This window comes from Callionymus lyra, chromosome 3, assembly GCF_982586985.1.
Source record: "Callionymus lyra chromosome 3, fCalLyr1.hap1.1, whole genome shotgun sequence".
Lineage (NCBI taxonomy): Eukaryota > Metazoa > Chordata > Actinopteri > Syngnathiformes > Callionymidae > Callionymus > Callionymus lyra.
This window is the reverse complement of record NC_141820.1, coordinates 4,687,682-4,708,217: the sequence shown is the minus strand read 5'-3', so window position 1 is coordinate 4,708,217 and position 20,536 is coordinate 4,687,682. Positions and strand designations below refer to the sequence as shown.

The window sequence follows — 20,536 nt, the reverse complement described above, 5'->3', positions numbered from 1 at the left end:
AATAATAAAAACATGGAACACGATATAAACATGGAACACGATATAAACATGGAACATGATATAAACATGGAACATGATATAAACATGGAACACGATATAAACATGGAACATGATAAAAACATGGAACATGATATAAACATGGAACACGATATAAACATGGAACATGATAAAAACATGGGACACGATTTAAACATGAAACACGATATAAACATGGAACAGGATATAAACATGGAAAATAATAAAAACATGGAACACGATATAAACATGGAACATGATATAAACATGGAACACGATATAAACATGGAACACGATATAAACATGGAACACGATATAAACATGGAACACGATATAAACATGGAAAATAATAAAAACATGGGACACGATATAAACATGGAACACGATATAAACATGGAACATGATATAAACATGGAACACGATATAAACATGGAACATGATAAAAACATGGAACATGATAAAAACATGGAACACGATATAAACATGGAACATGATAAAAACATGGAACACGATATAAACATGGAACATGATATAAACATGGAACACAATATAAACATGGAACAAGATAAAAACATGGAACACGATATAAACATGGAACATGATAAAAACATGGAACACGATATAAACATGGAACATGATATAAACATGGAACACGATATAAACATGGAACACGATATAAACATGGAACATGATAAAAACATGGAACATGATAAAAACATGGAACACGATATAAACATGGAACACGATATAAACATGGAACATGATAAAAACATGGAACATGATATAAACAGGATCAGGACTCACGTCAGTATCGACCTCTTCACTGATCTTCGAGACTGAAACTTCTTTAAATTCCTCTGGACTCTGGACCTGCACACAAGAACAAGAAGTGACCACCAGAGGGCGACACACATCGAGAGGACGAGGCGAGTCTAAACCAAAATAATCTTCCTCGTCCTCCCAGAACATGATTCCAGTGTCAGAGCACCAGGCGTTCATTGTTGCTAGTTCTTCATTTATCTTGTTGTTGTTTATGACAACACGATATATGTTGTTTATGACAACAACAACAACAACAACAGGAGGAATCATTCAGAGAAGACGAGTCATGACCATGATCATGCCATGATGTCACAAAACTATCAAAACATGTGACGATATGAAGGACAAATATATGAAATTATAAACAAGTGCACAACAAAACATTTACAACAAAAACAATTATATAAAAAATTGTGCGTGGAAGATGTAAAATAAAGAACACTAAAGTTAAAAACAGATGTAAAATAAAGAACACTAAAGTTAAAAACAGATGTAAAATAAAGAACACTAAAGTTAAAAACAGATGTAAAATAAAGAACACTAAAGTTAAAAATAGATGTAAAATAAAGAACACTAAAGATAAAAACGGATGTAAAATAAAGAACACTAAAGTTAAAAACGGATGTAAAATAAAGAACACTAAAGTTAAAAACGGATGTAAAATAAAGAACACTAAAGTTAAAAACAGATTTAAAATAAAGAACACTAAAGTTAAAAATAGATGTAAAATAAAGAACACTAAAGTTAAAAACAGATGTAAAATAAAGAACACTAAAGTTAAAAAAGGGATGTAAAATAAAGAACACTAAAGTTAAAAATAGATGTAAAATAAAGAACACTAAAGTTAAAAACAGATGTAAAATAAAGAACACTAAAGTTAAAAACGGATGTAAAATAAAGAACACTAAAGTTAAAAATAGATGTAAAATAAAGAACACTAAAGTTAAAAACGGATGTAAAATAAAGAACACTAAAGTTAAAAATAGATGTAAAATAAAGAACACTAAAGATAAAAACGGATGTAAAATAAAGAACACTAAAGTTAAAAACGGATGTAAAATAAAGAACACTAAAGTTAAAAACGGATGTAAAATAAAGAACACTAAAGTTAAAAACAGATTTAAAATAAAGAACACTAAAGTTAAAAATAGATGTAAAATAAAGAACACTAAAGTTAAAAACAGATGTAAAATAAAGAACACTAAAGTTAAAAAAGGGATGTAAAATAAAGAACACTAAAGTTAAAAATAGATGTAAAATAAAGAACACTAAAGTTAAAAACAGATGTAAAATAAAGAACACTAAAGTTAAAAACGGATGTAAAATAAAGAACACTAAAGTTAAAAATAGATGTAAAATAAAGAACACTAAAGTTAAAAACGGATGTAAAATAAAGAACACTAAAGTTAAAAACAGATGTAAAATAAAGAACACTAAAGTTAAAAACGGATGTAAAATAAAGAACACTAAAGTTAAAAACGGATGTAAAATAAAGAACACTAAAGTTAAAAATAGATGTAAAATAAAGAACACTAAAGATAAAAACGGATGTAAAATAAAGAACACTAAAGTTAAAAACGGATGTAAAATAAAGAACACTAAAGTTAAAAACAGATGTAAAATAAAGAACACTAAAGTTAAAAACGGATGTAAAATAAAGAACACTAAAGTTAAAAACAGATGTAAAATAAAGAACACTAAAGTTAAAAACGGATGTAAAATAAAGAACGCTAAAGTTAAAAACGGATGTAAAATAAAGAACACTAAAGTTAAAAACAGATGTAAAATAAAGAACACTAAAGTTAAAAACGGATGTAAAATAAAGAACACTAAAGTTAAAAACAAATAAAGAACACTAAAGTTAAAAACGGATGTAAAATAAAGAACACTAAAGTTAAAAACAAATAAAGAACACTAAAGTTAAAAACGGATGTAAAATAAAGAACACTAAAGTTAAAAACAAATAAAGAACACTAAAGTTAAAAACAAATAAAGAACACTAAAGTTAAAAACGGATGTAAAATAAAGAACGCTAAAGTTAAAAACAAATAAAGAACACTAAAGTTAAAAACGGAAGTAAAATAAAGAACACTAAAGTTAAAAACGGAAGTAAAATAAAGAACACTAAAGTTAAAAACGGATGTAAAATAAAGAACACTAAAGTTAAAAACAGATGTAAAATAAAGAACACTAAAGTTAAAAACAGATGTAAAATAAAGAACACTAAAGTTAAAAACGGATGTAAAATAAAGAACACTAAAGTTAAAAACAAATAAAGAACACTAAAGTTAAAAACGGAAGTAAAATAAAGAACACTAAAGTTAAAAACGGAAGTAAAATAAAGAACACTAAAGTTAAAAACGGATGTAAAATAAAGAACACTAAAGTTAAAAACAGATGTAAAATAAAGAACACTAAAGTTAAAAACAAATAAAGAACACTAAAGTTAAAAACAGATGTAAAATAAAGAACACTAAAGCTAAAAACGGATGTAAAATAAAGAACACTAAAGTTAAAAACGGATGTAAAATAAAGAACACTAAAGTTAAAAACAAATAAAGAACACTAAAGTTAAAAACAGATGTAAAATAAAGAACACTAAAGTTAAAAACAAATAAAGAACACTCAAGTTAAAAACAGATGTAAAATAAAGAACACTAAAGTTAAAAACAGATGTAAAATAAAGAACACTAAAGTTAAAAACGGATGTAAAATAAAGAACACTAAAGTTAAAAACGGATGTAAAATAAAGAACACTAAAGTTAAAAACAAATAAAGAACACTAAAGTTAAAAACAGATGTAAAATAAAGAACACTAAAGTTAAAAACAAATAAAGAACACTAAAGTTAAAAACGGATGTAAAATAAAGAACACTAAAGTTAAAAACGGATGTAAAATAAAGAACACTAAAGTTAAAAACAGATGTAAAATAAAGAACACTAAAGTTAAAAACGGATGTAAAATAAACAACACTAAAGTTAAAAACAAATAAAGAACACTAAAGTTAAAAACAGATGTAAAATAAAGAACACTAAAGTTAAAAACAAATAAAGAACACTAAAGTTAAAAACGGATGTAAAATAAAGAACACTAAAGTTAAAAACGGATGTAAAATAAAGAACACTAAAGTTAAAAACAGATGTAAAATAAAGAACACTAAAGTTAAAAACAGATGTAAAATAAAGAACACTAAAGTTAAAAACGGATTTAAAATAAAGAACACTAAAGTTAAAAACAGATGTAAAATAAAGAACACTAAAGTTAAAAACGGATGTAAAATAAAGAACACTAAAGTTAAAAACAGATGTAAAATAAAGAACACTAAAGTTAAAAACGGATGTAAAATAAAGAACACTAAAGTTAAAAACGGATGCAAAATAAAGAACACTAAAGTTAAAAACGGATGTAAAATAAAGAACACTAAAGTTAAAAACGGATGTAAAATAAAGAACACTAAAGTTAAAAACGGATGTAAAATAAAGAACACTAAAGTTAAAAACGGATGTAAAATAAAGAACACTAAAGTTAAAAACGGATGTAAAATAAATAACACTAAAGTTAAAAACGGATGTAAAATAAATAACACTAAAGTTAAAAACGGATGTAAAATAAAGAACACTAAAGTTAAAAACGGATGCAAAATAAAGAACACTAAAGTTAAAAACGGATGTAAAATAAAGAACACTAAAGTTAAAAACGGATGTAAAATAAAGAACACTAAAGTTAAAAACGGATGTAAAATAAAGGACACTAAAGTTAAAAACGGATATAAAATAAAGAACACTAAAGTTGAAAACTGATATAAAATAAAGAACACTAAAGTTGAAAACTGATATAAAATAAAGAACACTAAAGTTAAAAACTGATATAAAATAAAGAACACTAAAGTTAAAAACGGATGTTAAATAAAGAACACTAAAGTTAAAAACGGATGTAAAATAAAGAACACTAAAGTTGAAAACGGATATAAAATAAAGAACACTAAAGTTGAAAACTGATATAAAATAAAGAACACTAAAGTTGAAAACTGATATAAAATAAAGAACACTAAAGTTAAAAACAGATGTAAAATAAAGAACACTAAAGTTAAAAACAGATGTAAAATAAAGAACACTAAAGTAAAAAACTGATATAAAATAAAGAACACTAAAGTTAAAAACTGATATAAAATAAAGAACACTAAAGTTAAAAACAGATGTAAAATAAAGAACACTAAAGTAAAAAACTGATATAAAATAAAGAACACTAAAGTTAAAAAACAGATGTAAAATAAAGAACACTAAAGTTAAAAACAGATGTAAAATAAAGAACACTAAAGTTAAAAACGGATGTAAAATAAAGAACACTAAAGTTAAAAACGGATGTAAAATAAAGAACACTAAAGTTAAAAACGGATGTAAAATAAAGAACACTAAAGTTAAAAACGGATGTAAAATAAAGAACACTAAAGTTAAAAACGGATGTAAAATAAAGAACACTAAAGTTAAAAACGGATGTAAAATAAAGAACACTAAAGTGAGGGATATGATGTGCAGATGGAGAACACGAGTCATGCTCTGCAGGTCAATGGTTTCAAAACATGGAGTCGTGATGTTGGACGAGTCTTCAGATCCATGAACATCCAAACAAACAAGTGATGGTTCAGGTGAACTTGATCTGGCTCCGACCCACGGTTCTACCCAGGAACAAACACATTGGTGTCATAGTTCCATCAAGGTGGTTCCTCACAGACCGGAGCCAGATCCAGGTCCAGAGTCTCTTACTTGCTGGTAGAGTTGTGGCCTCGGAGCCGAGTTCTCGATCATAGTGTGGATCATGAAGATCACAGGCTCGTTCTCTTTGGTCTGGCCCAGCGTCCAGGAACACAGAGGACACATGGAGTCATCACCATCATCTTCATCATCTTCATCATCACCATCTTCACCATCTTCACCATCTTCATCTTCATCATCACCATCTTCATCATCTTCATCATCACCATCTTCATCATCTTCATCATCTTCATCACCATCTTCACCATCTTCATCATCACCATCTTCATCATCTTCATCATCACCATCATCACCATCTTCATCATCTTCATCATCTTCATCACCATCTTCATCATCACCATCTTCATCATCTTCATCATCACCATCTTCATCACCATCTTCACCATCTTCATCATCACCATCTTCATCATCTTCATCATCACCATCTTCACCATCTTCATCATCACCATCTTCATCATCATCATCATCACCATCTTCATCATCATCATCACCATCTTCATCTTCATCATCATCACCATCACCATCATCACCATCTTCATCATTACCATCATCTTCATCATCACCATCTTCATCATCATCATCATCACCATCTTCATCATCTTCATCATCATCATCATCACCATCATCTTCATCATCTTCATCATCACCATCACCATCTTCATCATCATCATCTTAATCATCACCATCATCACCATCTTCATCATTACCATCATCTTCATCATCACCATCTTCATCATCATCATCACCATCTTCATCATCTTCATCTTCATCACCATCTTCATCATCATCTTCATCATCATCACATCTTCATCATCATCTTCATCATCATCATCATCTTCATCATCTTCATCATCACCATCTTCATCATCATATTCATCATCTTCATCATCACCATCTTCATCATCATCATCTTCACCATCTTCATCTTCACCATCTTCACCATCTTCATCATCACCATCATCTTCATCATCATATTCATCATCACCATCATCTTCATCATCATCATCTTCATCTTCATCATCTCCATCATCATCACCATCATCTTCATCATCATCACCATCTTCATCACAATCATTACCATCATCTTCATCATCATCTCCATCATCATCATCATCATCATCATCCTCTTCATCATCACCATCATCTTCATCATCTTAATCATCACCATCTTCATCATCATCATCATCACCATCATATTCATCATCACCATCTTCATCATCACCATCTTCATCTTCACCATCATCTTCATCTTCACCATCATCATTTTCATAATCATTATTATAATCTTCATAATCTTCATCCTCCTAATCCACTACACTATCAAAACACCAGAGTCAAGTACTGGACAATACTACACATATATACTTGTTACTACAGCATCACAACACCAGAGTCAAGTACTAGACAATACTACACATATATATTTGTTACTACACTATCACAACACCAGAGTCAAGTACTGGACAATACCACACATATATACTTGTTACTACAGCATCACAACACCAGAGTCAAGTACTAGACAATACCACACATATATACTTGTAACTACACTATCACAACACCAGAGTCAAGTACTGGACAATACTACACATATATACTTGTTACTACACTATCACAACACCAGAGTCAAGTACTGGACAATACTACACATATATACTTGTTACTACACTATCACAACACCAGAGTCAAGTACTGGACAATACTACACATATATACTTGTTACTACACTATCACAACACCAGAGTCAAGTACTAGACAATACTACACATATGTCCTTGTTACTACACTATCACAACACCAGAGTCAAGTACTGGACAATACTACACATATATACTTGTTACTACACTATCACAACACCAGAGTCAAGTACTGGACAATACTACACATATATACTTGTTACTACACTATCACAACACCAGAGTCAAGTACTAGACAATACCACACATATATACTTGTAACTACACTATCACAACACCAGAGTCAAGTACTGGACAATACTACACATATATACTTGTTACTACACTATCACAACACCAGAGTCAAGTACTGGACAATACTACACATATATACTTGTTACTACACTATCACAACACCAGAGTCAAGTACTGGACAATACTACACATATATACTTGTTACTACACTATCACAACACCAGAGTCAAGTACTAGACAATACTACACATATGTCCTTGTTACTACACTATCACAACACCAGAGTCAAGTACTGGACAATACTACACATATATACTTGTTACTACACTATCAGAACACCAGAGTCAAGTACTAGACAATACTACACATATGTCCTTGTTACTACACTATCACAACACCAGAGTCAAGTACTGGACAATACTACACATATATACTTGTTACTACACTATCACAACACCAGAGTCAAGTACTGGACAATACTACACATATATACTTGTTACTACACTATCACAACACCAGAGTCAAGTACTGGACAATACTACACATATATACTTGTTACTACACTATCACAACATCAGAGTCAAGTACTGGACAATACTACACATATATACTTGTTACTACACTATCACAACACCAGAGTCAAGTACTGGACAATACTACACATATATACTTGTTACTACACTATCACAACACCAGAGTCAAGTACTGGACAATACTACACATATATACTTGTTACTACACTATCACAACACCAGAGTCAAGTACTGGACAATACCACACATATATACTTGTTACTACACTATCACAACACCAGAGTCAAGTACTGGACAATACTACACATATATACTTGTTACTACACTATCACAACACCAGAGTCAAGTACTGGACAATACTACATATATATACTTGTTACTACACTATCACAACACCAGAGTCAAGTACTGGACAATACTACACATATATACTTGTTACTACACTATCACAACACCAGAGTCAAGTACTGGACAATACTACACATATATACTTGTTACTACACTATCACAACACCAGAGTCAAGTACTAGACAATACTACACATATGTCCTTGTTACTACACTATCACAACACCAGAGTCAAGTACTGGACAATACTACACATATATACTTGTTACTACACTATCACAACACCAGAGTCAAGTACTGGACAATACTACACATATATACTTGTTACTACACTATCACAACACCAGAGTCAAGTACTAGACAATACTACACATATGTCCTTGTTACTACACTATCACAACACCAGAGTCAAGTACTGGACAATACTACACATATATTCTTGTTACTACACTATCACAACATCAGAGTCAAGTACTGGACAATACTACACATATATACTTGTTACTACACTATCACAACACCAGAGTCAAGTACTGGACAATACTACACATATATACTTGTTACTACACTATCACAACACCAGAGTCAAGTACTGGACAATACTACACATATATACTTGTTACTACACTATCACAACACCAGAGTCAAGTACTGGACAATACCACACATATATACTTGTTACTACACTTGTGATAGTGTAGTATATATATTTATATACTTGTTACTACACTATCACTGTATATCATATCCTTGTATTGTGATACTTTTAACACACTCTATACACACACAGTATAACATTTGTTGGTAAAATGATGACAGTTCTTTGAACAGGTTTACTGTAGTTTGACATCAGTGAGGAACACAGTGAGGAACACAGTGAGGAACAGTGAGATCTTGTTAGCAGAAGAATCTACAGACGTGTCCATCAGACGTGTTACTGGAGGTGAAGCAGCATGAAGGTGAAAGAAAGTGTTTGAAGAGACGACGATCGTTCTTGTCATGACTCATCAGATCAGGAGCATCTTATCGCTCATATATCAAAGAAATACACTTGGTTATTAATAAGAGCTTTAAAGATGTCATATTATTTCATTCTAGTTTTCTTCAGAACTTCTTTTTGATTTTTGATTCATTTATTTTTACTGATTTTCATTTAAAATACACCGGAAGTTATAACATGTGTATCTATTTAATATATTAAATAAAAGTATTTATTTAAAAACAAAACAAAAACAGTTTGATATTCTAATTCCAATACATCTAAATAAATTTGTAAATTTAATATTGAATTTAAAAATGATGATTTAAAAAGTGTTTTTTGAATGATTGGAATAAAAACATTAAAGTAAACATGTAAAAATATTTTTAAGATTCAATCGAAAAACAACAATTAACCTTTTAAAAGACAATTTTACTTAATGATTAATAAAAAGTTGCTTAAAGTAACCAAAACATTTCAACAACCAAGGTTTCAACAAATTAAATGTTAAATCAGGTCCGTAGATGACTGGACGGTTGGTTCTGAATCAAAGTAGATTCATGTCGACGTCCTTTAAGATTCCAGTGATAAGATAAGGTTTAACTCAGAGGTTAAGATGGATTGATCCTTTCAAATAAAATCTCTTTAGAAAAAGAGAGAAACACATGCAGACGATGTGTTGTCGATCCTTGTGTTTGTTTAAAAACAATGTGCGTGACCTGCTCGTGTTTGTGTGCGACTCTGTGGTGAATGAGCTGACATGTGTCAATCAATCATGTGTCGAAAGAGCTCCTGACATTTGAAACTACTTGAAACTACGATGGAATCTTTCTCTTAAGGTGATTCTTGACGTGAGCAGTTTCTGACTACGATGATGTTGAGATAAAACCTTTTCCATCGTATGCTGGTGTCCAGCAGTGACTTGTGTGTTGAACAAAACCATAACAATATGTGTATCACAGAAGAATGTGAGATTTTTATAATTTCAGCAAAACATTTATCGACATTTGAAGTATCTTTGAATGTATTTGAATTTGAACAACAACAACATATTAAACCTTCTATTGTTGTTTATCATCTGACGCGCAAATATATCATAGAAAATAAAGTTATTAGGGTTTTATCTGCCTGTGAATTAATCATTGTAAAAATTAAAATGAAGTTTTATTCAAACATTAGCCCAGTAAGAGTTTGTGTGTATAAGACAAAACAATTCAAAATACAATAAAGAATTTGTATCTTTGATTAAATCTTTGTTTCTTTTTTAAAGTGTATTATGTGATAAACATGAGGCACTAGAGTCCCTCATATCAAGGATAAAACATATCTATTAAAATACATCTATTAAAACATATCTATTAACGTGTTTAAATGGATGAGTAAGGCTAATGCTACATTGCTAACGTGGCTAATCCTCTGCTGAAACTTCAGCAAGATTAAGAGATTTATAACCAAAGCTTTATTTAAAACTCATTCAGTATCAACTTCACTTTGAGAAACTATTTTGAAACATGTTTATGTAGATTAGACTGTATCTCAACATAACATAAGCAATACTAAGTAAGTCAGTACTAGCTTTAGCTTTACTCAGATAGCTAGCGTTTGTGCTAACAATGCTACGTTTTATTTGTGGAATTAAACAAAGCTGACATTCATTTATAGTTTATAAATGGATCTAAAGCGTTAAACTTGTATAGTTATCATCAACAACTGGATTCAAACTGACTAGCGTGTAGCAATGTAGCATCTATGCTAACACAACAGAGATGCTAACACTGCTCACAAAACTCCTTTAATCATTTTCTACTTATTCTACTGTATGTTTTGAATAAAGACGTGAATAAAACCTGAGAGCAGACGCGTCCTCACCTGGCTCTCCAGGTAAACAAGGTTCCTCTGAAGGTGATGTGAGAGAACATCAGTCTGCAGGAGAGGCAGAAGAAAGAAGAGAAGGAAGAGATGACAGGGTTAGACACAGAGGGTGAGATCAGAGGATGAAGAGAAGAGATGAATGAAAGAAGGAAGAGAAGGAAGAGATGACAGGGTTAAGAGAAGAATGAAAGAAAGAAGAGATGACAGGGTTAAGAGAAGGAAGAGAAGAATGAAAGAAAGAAGAGATGACAGGGTTAAGAGAAGGAAGAGAAGGATGAAAGCAAGAAGAGATGACAGGGTTAAGAGAAGGAAGAGAAGAATGAAAGAAAGAAGAGATGACAGGGTTAAGAGAAGGAAGAGAAGAATGAAAGAAAGAAGAGAAGGAAGAGATGACAGGGTTAAGAGAAGAATAAAAGAAAGAAGAGATGACAGGGTTAAGAGAAGGAAGAGAAGGATGAAAGCAAGAAGAGATGACAGGGTTAAGAGAAGGAAGAGAAGAATGAAAGCAAGAAGAGATGACAGGGTTAAGAGAAGGAAGAGAAGGATGAAAGCAAGAAGAGATGACAGGGTTAAGAGAAGGAAGAGAAGAATGAAAGAAAGAAGAGATGACAGGGTTAAGAGAAGGAAGAGAAGAATGAAAGAAAGAAGAGATGACAGGGTTAAGAGAAGGAAGAGAAGAATGAAAGAAAGAAGAGATGACAGGGTTAAGAGAAGGAAGAGAAGGATGAAAGAAGGAAAGATGACAGGGTTAAGAGAAGGAAGAGAAGGATGAAAGCAAGAAGAGATGACAGGGTTAAGAGAAGGAAGAGAAGAATGAAAGAAAGAAGAGATGACAGGGTTAAGAGAAGGAAGAGAAGAATGAAAGAAAGAAGAGAAGGAAGAGATGACAGGGTTAAGAGAAGAATGAAAGAAAGAAGAGATGACAGGGTTAAGAGAAGGAAGAGAAGGATGAAAGCAAGAAGAGATGACAGGGTTAAGAGATGGAAGAGAAGAACGAAAGAAAGAAGAGATGACAGGGTTAAGAGAAGGAAGAGAAGAATGAAAGAAAGAAGAGATGACAGGGTTAAGAGAAGGAAGAGAAGGATGAAAGAAGGAAAGATGACAGGGTTAAGAGAAGGAAGAGAAGGATGAAAGCAAGAAGAGATGACAGGGTTAAGAGAAGGAAGAGAAGAATGAAAGAAAGAAGAGATGACAGGGTTAAGAGAAGGAAGAGAAGAATGAAAGAAAGAAGAGAAGGAAGAGATGACAGGGTTAAGAGAAGAATGAAAGAAAGAAGAGATGACAGGGTTAAGAGAAGGAAGAGAAGGATGAAAGCAAGAAGAGATGACAGGGTTAAGAGAAGGAAGAGAAGAATGAAAGAAAGAAGAGATGACAGGGTTAAGAGAAGGAAGAGAAGAATGAAAGAAAGAAGAGATGACAGGGTTAAGAGAAGGAAGAGAAGAATGAAAGAAAGAAGAGATGACAGGGTTAAGAGAAGGAAGAAAGAAGGATGAAAGAAGGAAGAGATGACAGGGTTAAGAGAAGGAAGAGAAGGATGAAAGCAAGAAGAGATGACAGGGTTAAGAGAAGGAAGAGAAGAATGAAAGAAAGAAGAGATGACAGGGTTAAGAGAAGGAAGAGAAGAATGAAAGAAAGAAGAGATGACAGGGTTAAAAGAAGGAAGAGAAGGATGAAAGAAGGAAGAGATGAAAGGGTTAAGAGAAGGAAGAGAAGGATGAAAGAAGGAAGAGATGACAGGGTTAAGAGAAGGAAGAGAAGGATGATAGAAGGAAGAGATGAAAGGGTTAAGAGAAGGAAGAGAAGGATGAAAGAAAGAAGAGATGACAGGGTTAAGAGAAGGAAGAGAAGGATGAAAGAAGGAAGAGATGACAGGGTTAAGAGAAGGAAGAGAAGGATGAAAGAAAGAAGAGATGACAGGGTTAAGAGAAGGAAGAGAAGGATGAAAGAAGGAAGAGATGGATGAAATGATAGTTGATCACAACATTCACTGATGTCTCCTCGTGCACGTGCACAGCTGCAGGTCAAACACACGTGCACTGAAGAACATGTGACTTCTCAGCTCCCAGCATGCAACACGTGAACCACACACACTCATGACACTAGTTGTTAACAACAACACACGTACACACACACACACACACACACCTACACACATACATGTACACACACATGTACACACACACACACATACACACACACACATACATACATCTACACACACACATGCACACGCACACACATACATGTACACACACAAACATGTACAAACCCACACACATGTACACACACGTACACACGTGTACATGCACACACACATGTACACAAACACAGACTTAATCACAGACACACACACAGATGCAGACACAAAGACACACTCAGACACAAACTCACACAATCACAGACACACTCACCTACACACACAAACAAATATACACACACGTACACACATGTATATGCGTACACACACACAAACTCACACAATGACGGACAGACACCTACACACACAAACACATGTACACACATGTACATGCACAAACACTCAGAATGAATCACAGACACACAATCACAGACACACACCTACACACACACAGACATATTTACACACGTACACAAATGCACATATGCACACACAGACACAAACTCACACAATCAAAAGTCTATATTAAGTCGTTCCATGTTTGAAAATGTTTAAGTTCAGTCTAAGAAACAAAGAGTTCACGACACACATCTACACACACATCACATCTACACACACAGATCACATACACATCTGTTGATGTCGTTCATGCAACAAAACACTGACCTTGGGGTTCGGTCCCTCCAGGCCCAGAGCCATGAGTTGAGACACCGTGTGTTCCCTCAGACTGTTGAGTTCGGACTGTTGTCGCCTCAGTTTGATCAGCATCAAGGTCAGTTCCTCGGGCTGCAAACACACAACATCTGACCTCAGTGACAACAACATGACCTCAGTGAGGACAACATGACCTCGGTGTGATGACAACATGACCTCAGTGATGACAACATGACCTCAGTGACGACAACATGACCTCAGTGACGACAACATGACCTCAGTGACGACAACATGACCTCAGTGACGACAACATGACCTCAGTGATGACAACATGACCTCAGTGACCTCAGTGATGACAACAAGACCTCAGTGACCTCAGTGATGACAACATGACCTCAGTGACCTCAGTGATGACAACATGACCTCAGTGATGACAACATGACCTCAGTGACCTCAGTGATGACAACAAGACCTCAGTGACCTCAGTGATGACAACATGACCTCATGACCTTCTCTTGAATTAAATGATCTTTTTTTTCTTCTTATATTTGTTCATCAAATCCACCTTTATTCGTACCACACATTAACATCGACGACAAACTGAAGTAAAGAGCAAATATTATGTTTAGCTTTAATTATAATGTCGCATTTTAACTACACAAAACTATAACTGTCCTTCATTTGTCCTTTGTTTTTTTAACAACTTTAGCGTGAACTGAAATAATATTACGTTGTTGTATTATTATACACCTACTTATTGCATTACCTTCAGAACTAGTTTAGTCAGCTTCATCGTATGATTGAAATAAAAGACACAACTGAAGCGCACAAACACAACACTAATGACTTGTTTAATAATGCAACACAGCTCTTTTGAATACTAAAATATAAAGTAATATTGTGTGCAGAGCACGTACTTGACGTTGTGTGACGCTAACGCTACATCAACATATATCACACCATCATCAGCATATGGTTACATTTTGAGAGAACATTTCTGCACCACAACCACCTCGACCTCCATCTGTGACTTCAAAGATAGTTTTCTACAACAGGAAACTGCTGCCGACGGTTTCCTGTCCCCCGAGAGCGACAGAACTCACCGTCTTGCCCTGCAGCGTCTGAGGGGTGATGGGCGGCGCAGGAAGTCCTGGCGCGATGGATCTGCGGTCGGCCGGGAAGCCGAACTGAGGGAGAGAATCACACGTGAACGACGTCATGGCGTCGGATTGATTTCATCACATGTCGTCAGCGCTCATTCTCGCCCATGATGGCAGCAACTATCAGTCTGGTTCTGCTCCAGGTTTCTGCCTAATTAAAAGGACCTTTTCCTCTTCGCTGTCGCGTTTTCACGTCTCTTTTAATATTTTTACAGTAAAGTACTTTAGATGCGTTTCTAATGATTCAACACGTGAAAGACGATTTTAAACACAAATGAATGTTACGTTTAGATGTTTACTCTACTATATAATATAATAATAATAATAGAATTGTACAAATATGTTTAAAATAAAGTTGAGATATGGATCTGGTGTATTAGTTATTTAATGACTTCATCAGCATGTTATCAGACGTTCATTAAAGTGTAATAGTAATAGTAATTGTGGGTATTATTTAAATTTTATTGCACATTATTCTAGTTGTTCTTGATTGATTTTGAGCTCAGTTTAATTTTGTAGTTACTTAACAGGAAAAATGTTTTCCTTTTTTAAATTATAATATCTTTATTACCGAATATAATTGAGGTTTGAAAGTGACGTTTTAAGGTTCCGAACTCCTGGATAGACTTAAAATATAAATTCATATGAATGAAATTAGTGCAATATTTGATATTTGTGTCTTGAATTGCGATATTAATGCGATATTTTTTCCTTTCACCTAAAAATGTAGCCATGAGTACAGTAGTGTAGGTCCAGGGGTTAAGAAGGAAAACGATGATATTTCTCTTTCGTTTATTTCAACGCTTCGGTGTCGACATGATGGTATAAATATCAAATATTTATTCAAATATATTCAAAAATATCTCTTCTAACGCTCAGTCTCGCTGGACTTGCATCGGTTTCCCGCCAAACTGAGTGATATCAGAGAGGAGCCGCCGGCGTGTCGTGATATCACCAAATCAATAATAAATCCTTGTACACGCACACATTACACTTTATAAATGACGCTAACAACTTAGCTCGTTAGCATACGGTGAAGACGCACACATAACACTTTATAAATGACGCTAACAACTTAGCTCGTTAGCATACGGTGAAGACGCACACATTACACTTTATAAATGACGCTAACAACTTAGCTCGTTAGCATACGGTGAAGACGGACAGGTTTGTTTGGAAGTTCACGATCTTCTAAGAAAACAACTGAGACGAGATGAAAAGTTCTTACAATATGTTGCTTTAACAAAGGAGGTTGAAAGAGACGAGTGACTGGATCACTAGTGTTTGACTAGATCATAAGTTAGTATTACTTCACTGGATCACTAGTGTTTGACTAGATCATAAGTTAGTATTACTTCACTGGATCACTAGTGTTTGACTAGATCACAAGTTAGTATTACTTCACTGGATCACTAGTGTTTGACTAGATCATAAGTTAGTATTACTTCACTGGATCACTAGTGTTTGACTAGATCATAAGTTAGTATTACTTCACTGGATCACTAGTGTTTGACTAGATCATAAGTTAGTATTACTTCACTGGATCACTAGTGTTTGACTAGATCACAAGTTAGTATTACTTCACTGGATCACTAGTGTTTGACTAGATGACAAGTTAGTATTACTTCACTGGATCACTAGTGTTTGACTAGATCATAAGTTAGTATTACTTCACTGGATCACTAGTGTTTGACTAGATCACAAGTTAGTATTACTTCACTGGATCACTAGTGTTTGACTAGATCACAAGTTAGTATTACTTCACTGGATCACTAGTGTTTGACTAGATCATAAGTTAGTATTACTTCACTGGATCACTAGTGTTTGACTAGATCACAAGTTAGTATTACTTCACTGGATCACTAGTGTTTGACTAGATCATAAGTTAGTATTACTTCACTGGATCACTAGTGTTTGACTAGATCACAAGTTAGTATTACTTCACTGGATCACTAGTGTTTGACTAGATCATAAGTTAGTATTACTTCACTGGATCACTAGTGTTTGACTAGATCACAAGTTAGTATTACTTCACTGGATCACTAGTGTTTGACTAGATCATAAGTTAGTATTACTTCACTGGATCACTAGTGTTTGGCTAGATCATAAGTTAGTATTACTTCACTGGATCACTAGTGTTTGACTAGATCACAAGTTAGTATTACTTCCGTCGCCATAGCAACCGAGCCTAACAAGCTGCACAGTTCACAGACGGACGGAGACGTAAACAACAACGAGACATAGAAGTACAAATAGAAAACTTTACAGAACGAGACACTGATTGGTCGAAGTGTGTATTTAAGAAATGTTTGATTTATACGATAAAAAAGGATAAATTATCACATGTTTTCCATATATCGTACGCGCCTATATTTCCGATATATCGTGCAGTTTAACTGATGTTTTTTCATGAGCAACAAAACTGACTCCAAAACTAACCATGAATTAATTGATCAGCAGTTCAACACAATTATAGCAAAATATTTGTTCTATTTATTAAAGTCGTTTAGTTGGTTCTGATTGTTTGCAGCGACGTCATCAACAGCGCGAGCCTGACTTCCATAGGTTGAGTTTACTTAGACGTTCATTTGAATGAATCCACGTCTGCAGGACCAGCAGGTCCACAAGGTTCTGATCCGACAAACAAACCTGAGCAAACAGACCCGAGCGGTTCTGATTAAGAAACATTATTGATGACAAGCGAACACGCCGCTGCTTCCTGTCGTCTCTGCTAATTAGAAAAACAATTCAAGTTTCACGAGACGAAAGCACTCTTTGGTTTGTTTGTTCCACGGATCGCTTCTTAACGAAGTCGCTGCGATGAATAAAGATTTCACTGCAGAACTCAAGGAAAGAAAGTGTTTGGATCGGAAGATAAAACCTGTCGCTGATGAAAAGTACTTATTAAATACTTATTATACAAGTAATAACAGTAAAATTAATTATCATTGTCAAAATGTAACTTTATTTTTTTTTAAGAAAAATTCAAACATTGAAACTTTATAAATCTTATTATTGAAACTTTGTTGATTTTATTTAACATTTAATTATTATGTTGTTCTATAGTTGAATTAAAAAATGTTAATGTTGATTTTTTTTTAAGTTAAATTTTTAATTCATTTTTCTATTTATTTTAATAAAGTTTGATATATTTCCAATAATTCAAAAACTATTTATAACTCGATATTTTCTAATTATGCTCCTTTTCAATTCAATTATTAAACCATTACTTACTATTTTATTGTCATATAATATGTTAAATATATATTTTATATTGAATTTAAAAAACTACAAAATAGTGACAGAAGATGAATTCATTAATTTAGGAATTATATTGTATTATTATTATTTGAATAAGTAAATCAAACTATGTGTACAAAAAAAGAAAAGGAAAATATATATATATATATATATATATATATATATATATTTAAATGTATAATGACAACATTATTATGTTAAATTTCAAAAATGTATTTTTGAAAATGTGAAAATATATTTAAAACAAGATTCATTACGAAGACATTTTTTTTAATGTATTTTCCTAAAACAAATAAACAAATCCAACCTTTCAATAAAGTACTTACTGGACTCATGTATTCAAATGATAATCATTGAAATAAAAAAACTCTAAACGTTTGTTTGGTCCCTGATACGCTTCAACCGAAGATCCTCACAAACCTTGGCCATCTGGGTTCGGTGCCGGCGGTCCAGGGTCCCGTCCCCGGTGAAGACGGGCGAGGAGACCTCGGGGTTCAGGGGGTTCAGGGGCGAGAAGGTGCTGTACGGCGCCAGCGAGCCGTGAGACGGCGACGTGGGGATGGAGTGGGTCACGGCGTGTTCCGAGATGTTCCCCATGGTCTTGGTGCTGGGCAGCGTCCCGTAGTGACCGGCCCCTGACCACAGCACAGTCAGGCGTGTCCTTGAAGGTGTTTCTGGCTCCTCACCTGCAGGGGGCGCCAGGCTGTGGCGCGAGAAGGCCTGCCTCTGCTGCCACTCGTAGAGCTGCCACATGGTGTCGTCCCTCATGGAGCGCCTCTTCTCCGCCGAGGTGCCGGCGCCGGTGGAGGCGGGTCGCAGGGCCCGGTCGTACACGGAGCCGGCCACGCTGCAGATGCTGTCGGGCCTCATCATGCTGTTGCGCGGCAGGGTCCGGTAACCTTCGGGGTAGCGAGGGGTCGCCTGGGGCCGGTGGCTGGGCATGTTCCTGGGTAACGTCTGGTAGGAGGTGACGCTGCCGGAGAACGTTCAGAAGGTCAGAAGGTCACGCGTGGACAACTTTGTACCGTCACGAGACAAGACCTCGTCTCTGGGTCAACGACCTCCACCTCTGCATGTATTTATGGAAGCGTTGACCTTTGACCCAGAGACAACCGAAGGGATACCATAAACACATTTGTTTTACGGGCCTTCGGGTCACCTTGACCCAGAGACAACACAAGGGATACCACAAACACATTTGTTTTACGGGCCTTCGGGTCACCTTGACCCAGAGACAACACAAGGGATACCACAAACACATTTGTTTTACGGGCCTTCGGGTCACCTTGACCCAGAGACAACACAAGGGATACCACAAACACATTTGTTTTACGGGCCTTCGGGTCACCTTGACCCAGAGACAACACAAGGGATACCACAAACACATTTGTTTTACGGGCCTTCGGGTCACCTTGACCCAGAGACAACACCGAGTCTAAGGAATTCAATTTGTATGCATTACATTCATAATGAGGTAAAAGTCATTTATATACGTTACATGAGTAACTAGTTAAAGTCGTATATATTAATTACAAGTTTAAAGATGTAATATTATGACTTTATTCTCATAATTAATCTAATATTATGACTTTAATCTCAAAATAAACGTAATATGACTTTAATTCCTTTAATAAATGTAATATTATGACTTTAATCTCATAAAAAACATAATATTATGACTTTAATCTCATAACAAACATAATATTATGACTTTAATCTCATAACAAACATAATATTATGACTTTAATCTCATAACAAACATAATATTATGACTTTAATCTCATAATAAACATAATATTATGACTTTAATCTCATAACAAACATAATATTATGACTTTAATCTCATAACAAACATAATATTATGACTTTAATCTCATAACAAACATAATATTATGACTTTAATCTCATAATAAACATAATATTATGACTTTAATCTCATAACAAACATAATATTATGACTTTAATCTCATAACAAACATAATATTATGACTTTAATCTCATAATAAACATAATATTATGACTTTAATCTCATAATAAACATAATATTAT

At 34.0% G+C, this 20,536-nt stretch overlaps 1 protein-coding gene across 9 annotated transcripts in view; it reads right to left on the bottom strand.

The window, feature by feature from the left end:
* plekha5 (pleckstrin homology domain containing A5) overlaps positions 1-20,536 on the bottom strand; it is a 195,825-nt gene that overhangs the window by 19,059 nt on the left and 156,230 nt on the right. For 8 of the 9 annotated variants that reach the window (XM_087786194.1, XM_087786192.1, XM_087786193.1 and 5 more), the window contains 7 exons: positions 19,174-19,460; positions 18,908-19,122; positions 15,170-15,253; positions 14,079-14,198; positions 11,273-11,326; positions 5,602-5,682; positions 820-885 (listed from right to left, as the gene is read on the bottom strand). In XM_087786194.1, the coding sequence (XP_087642320.1) occupies positions 820-885; positions 5,602-5,682; positions 11,273-11,326; positions 14,079-14,198; positions 15,170-15,253; positions 18,908-19,122; positions 19,174-19,460 (907 nt within the window). The remainder of the gene's footprint in view (positions 1-819; positions 886-5,601; positions 5,683-11,272; positions 11,327-14,078; positions 14,199-15,169; positions 15,254-18,907; positions 19,123-19,173; positions 19,461-20,536) is intronic. The other variant, XM_087786196.1, reaches the window with a different exon arrangement.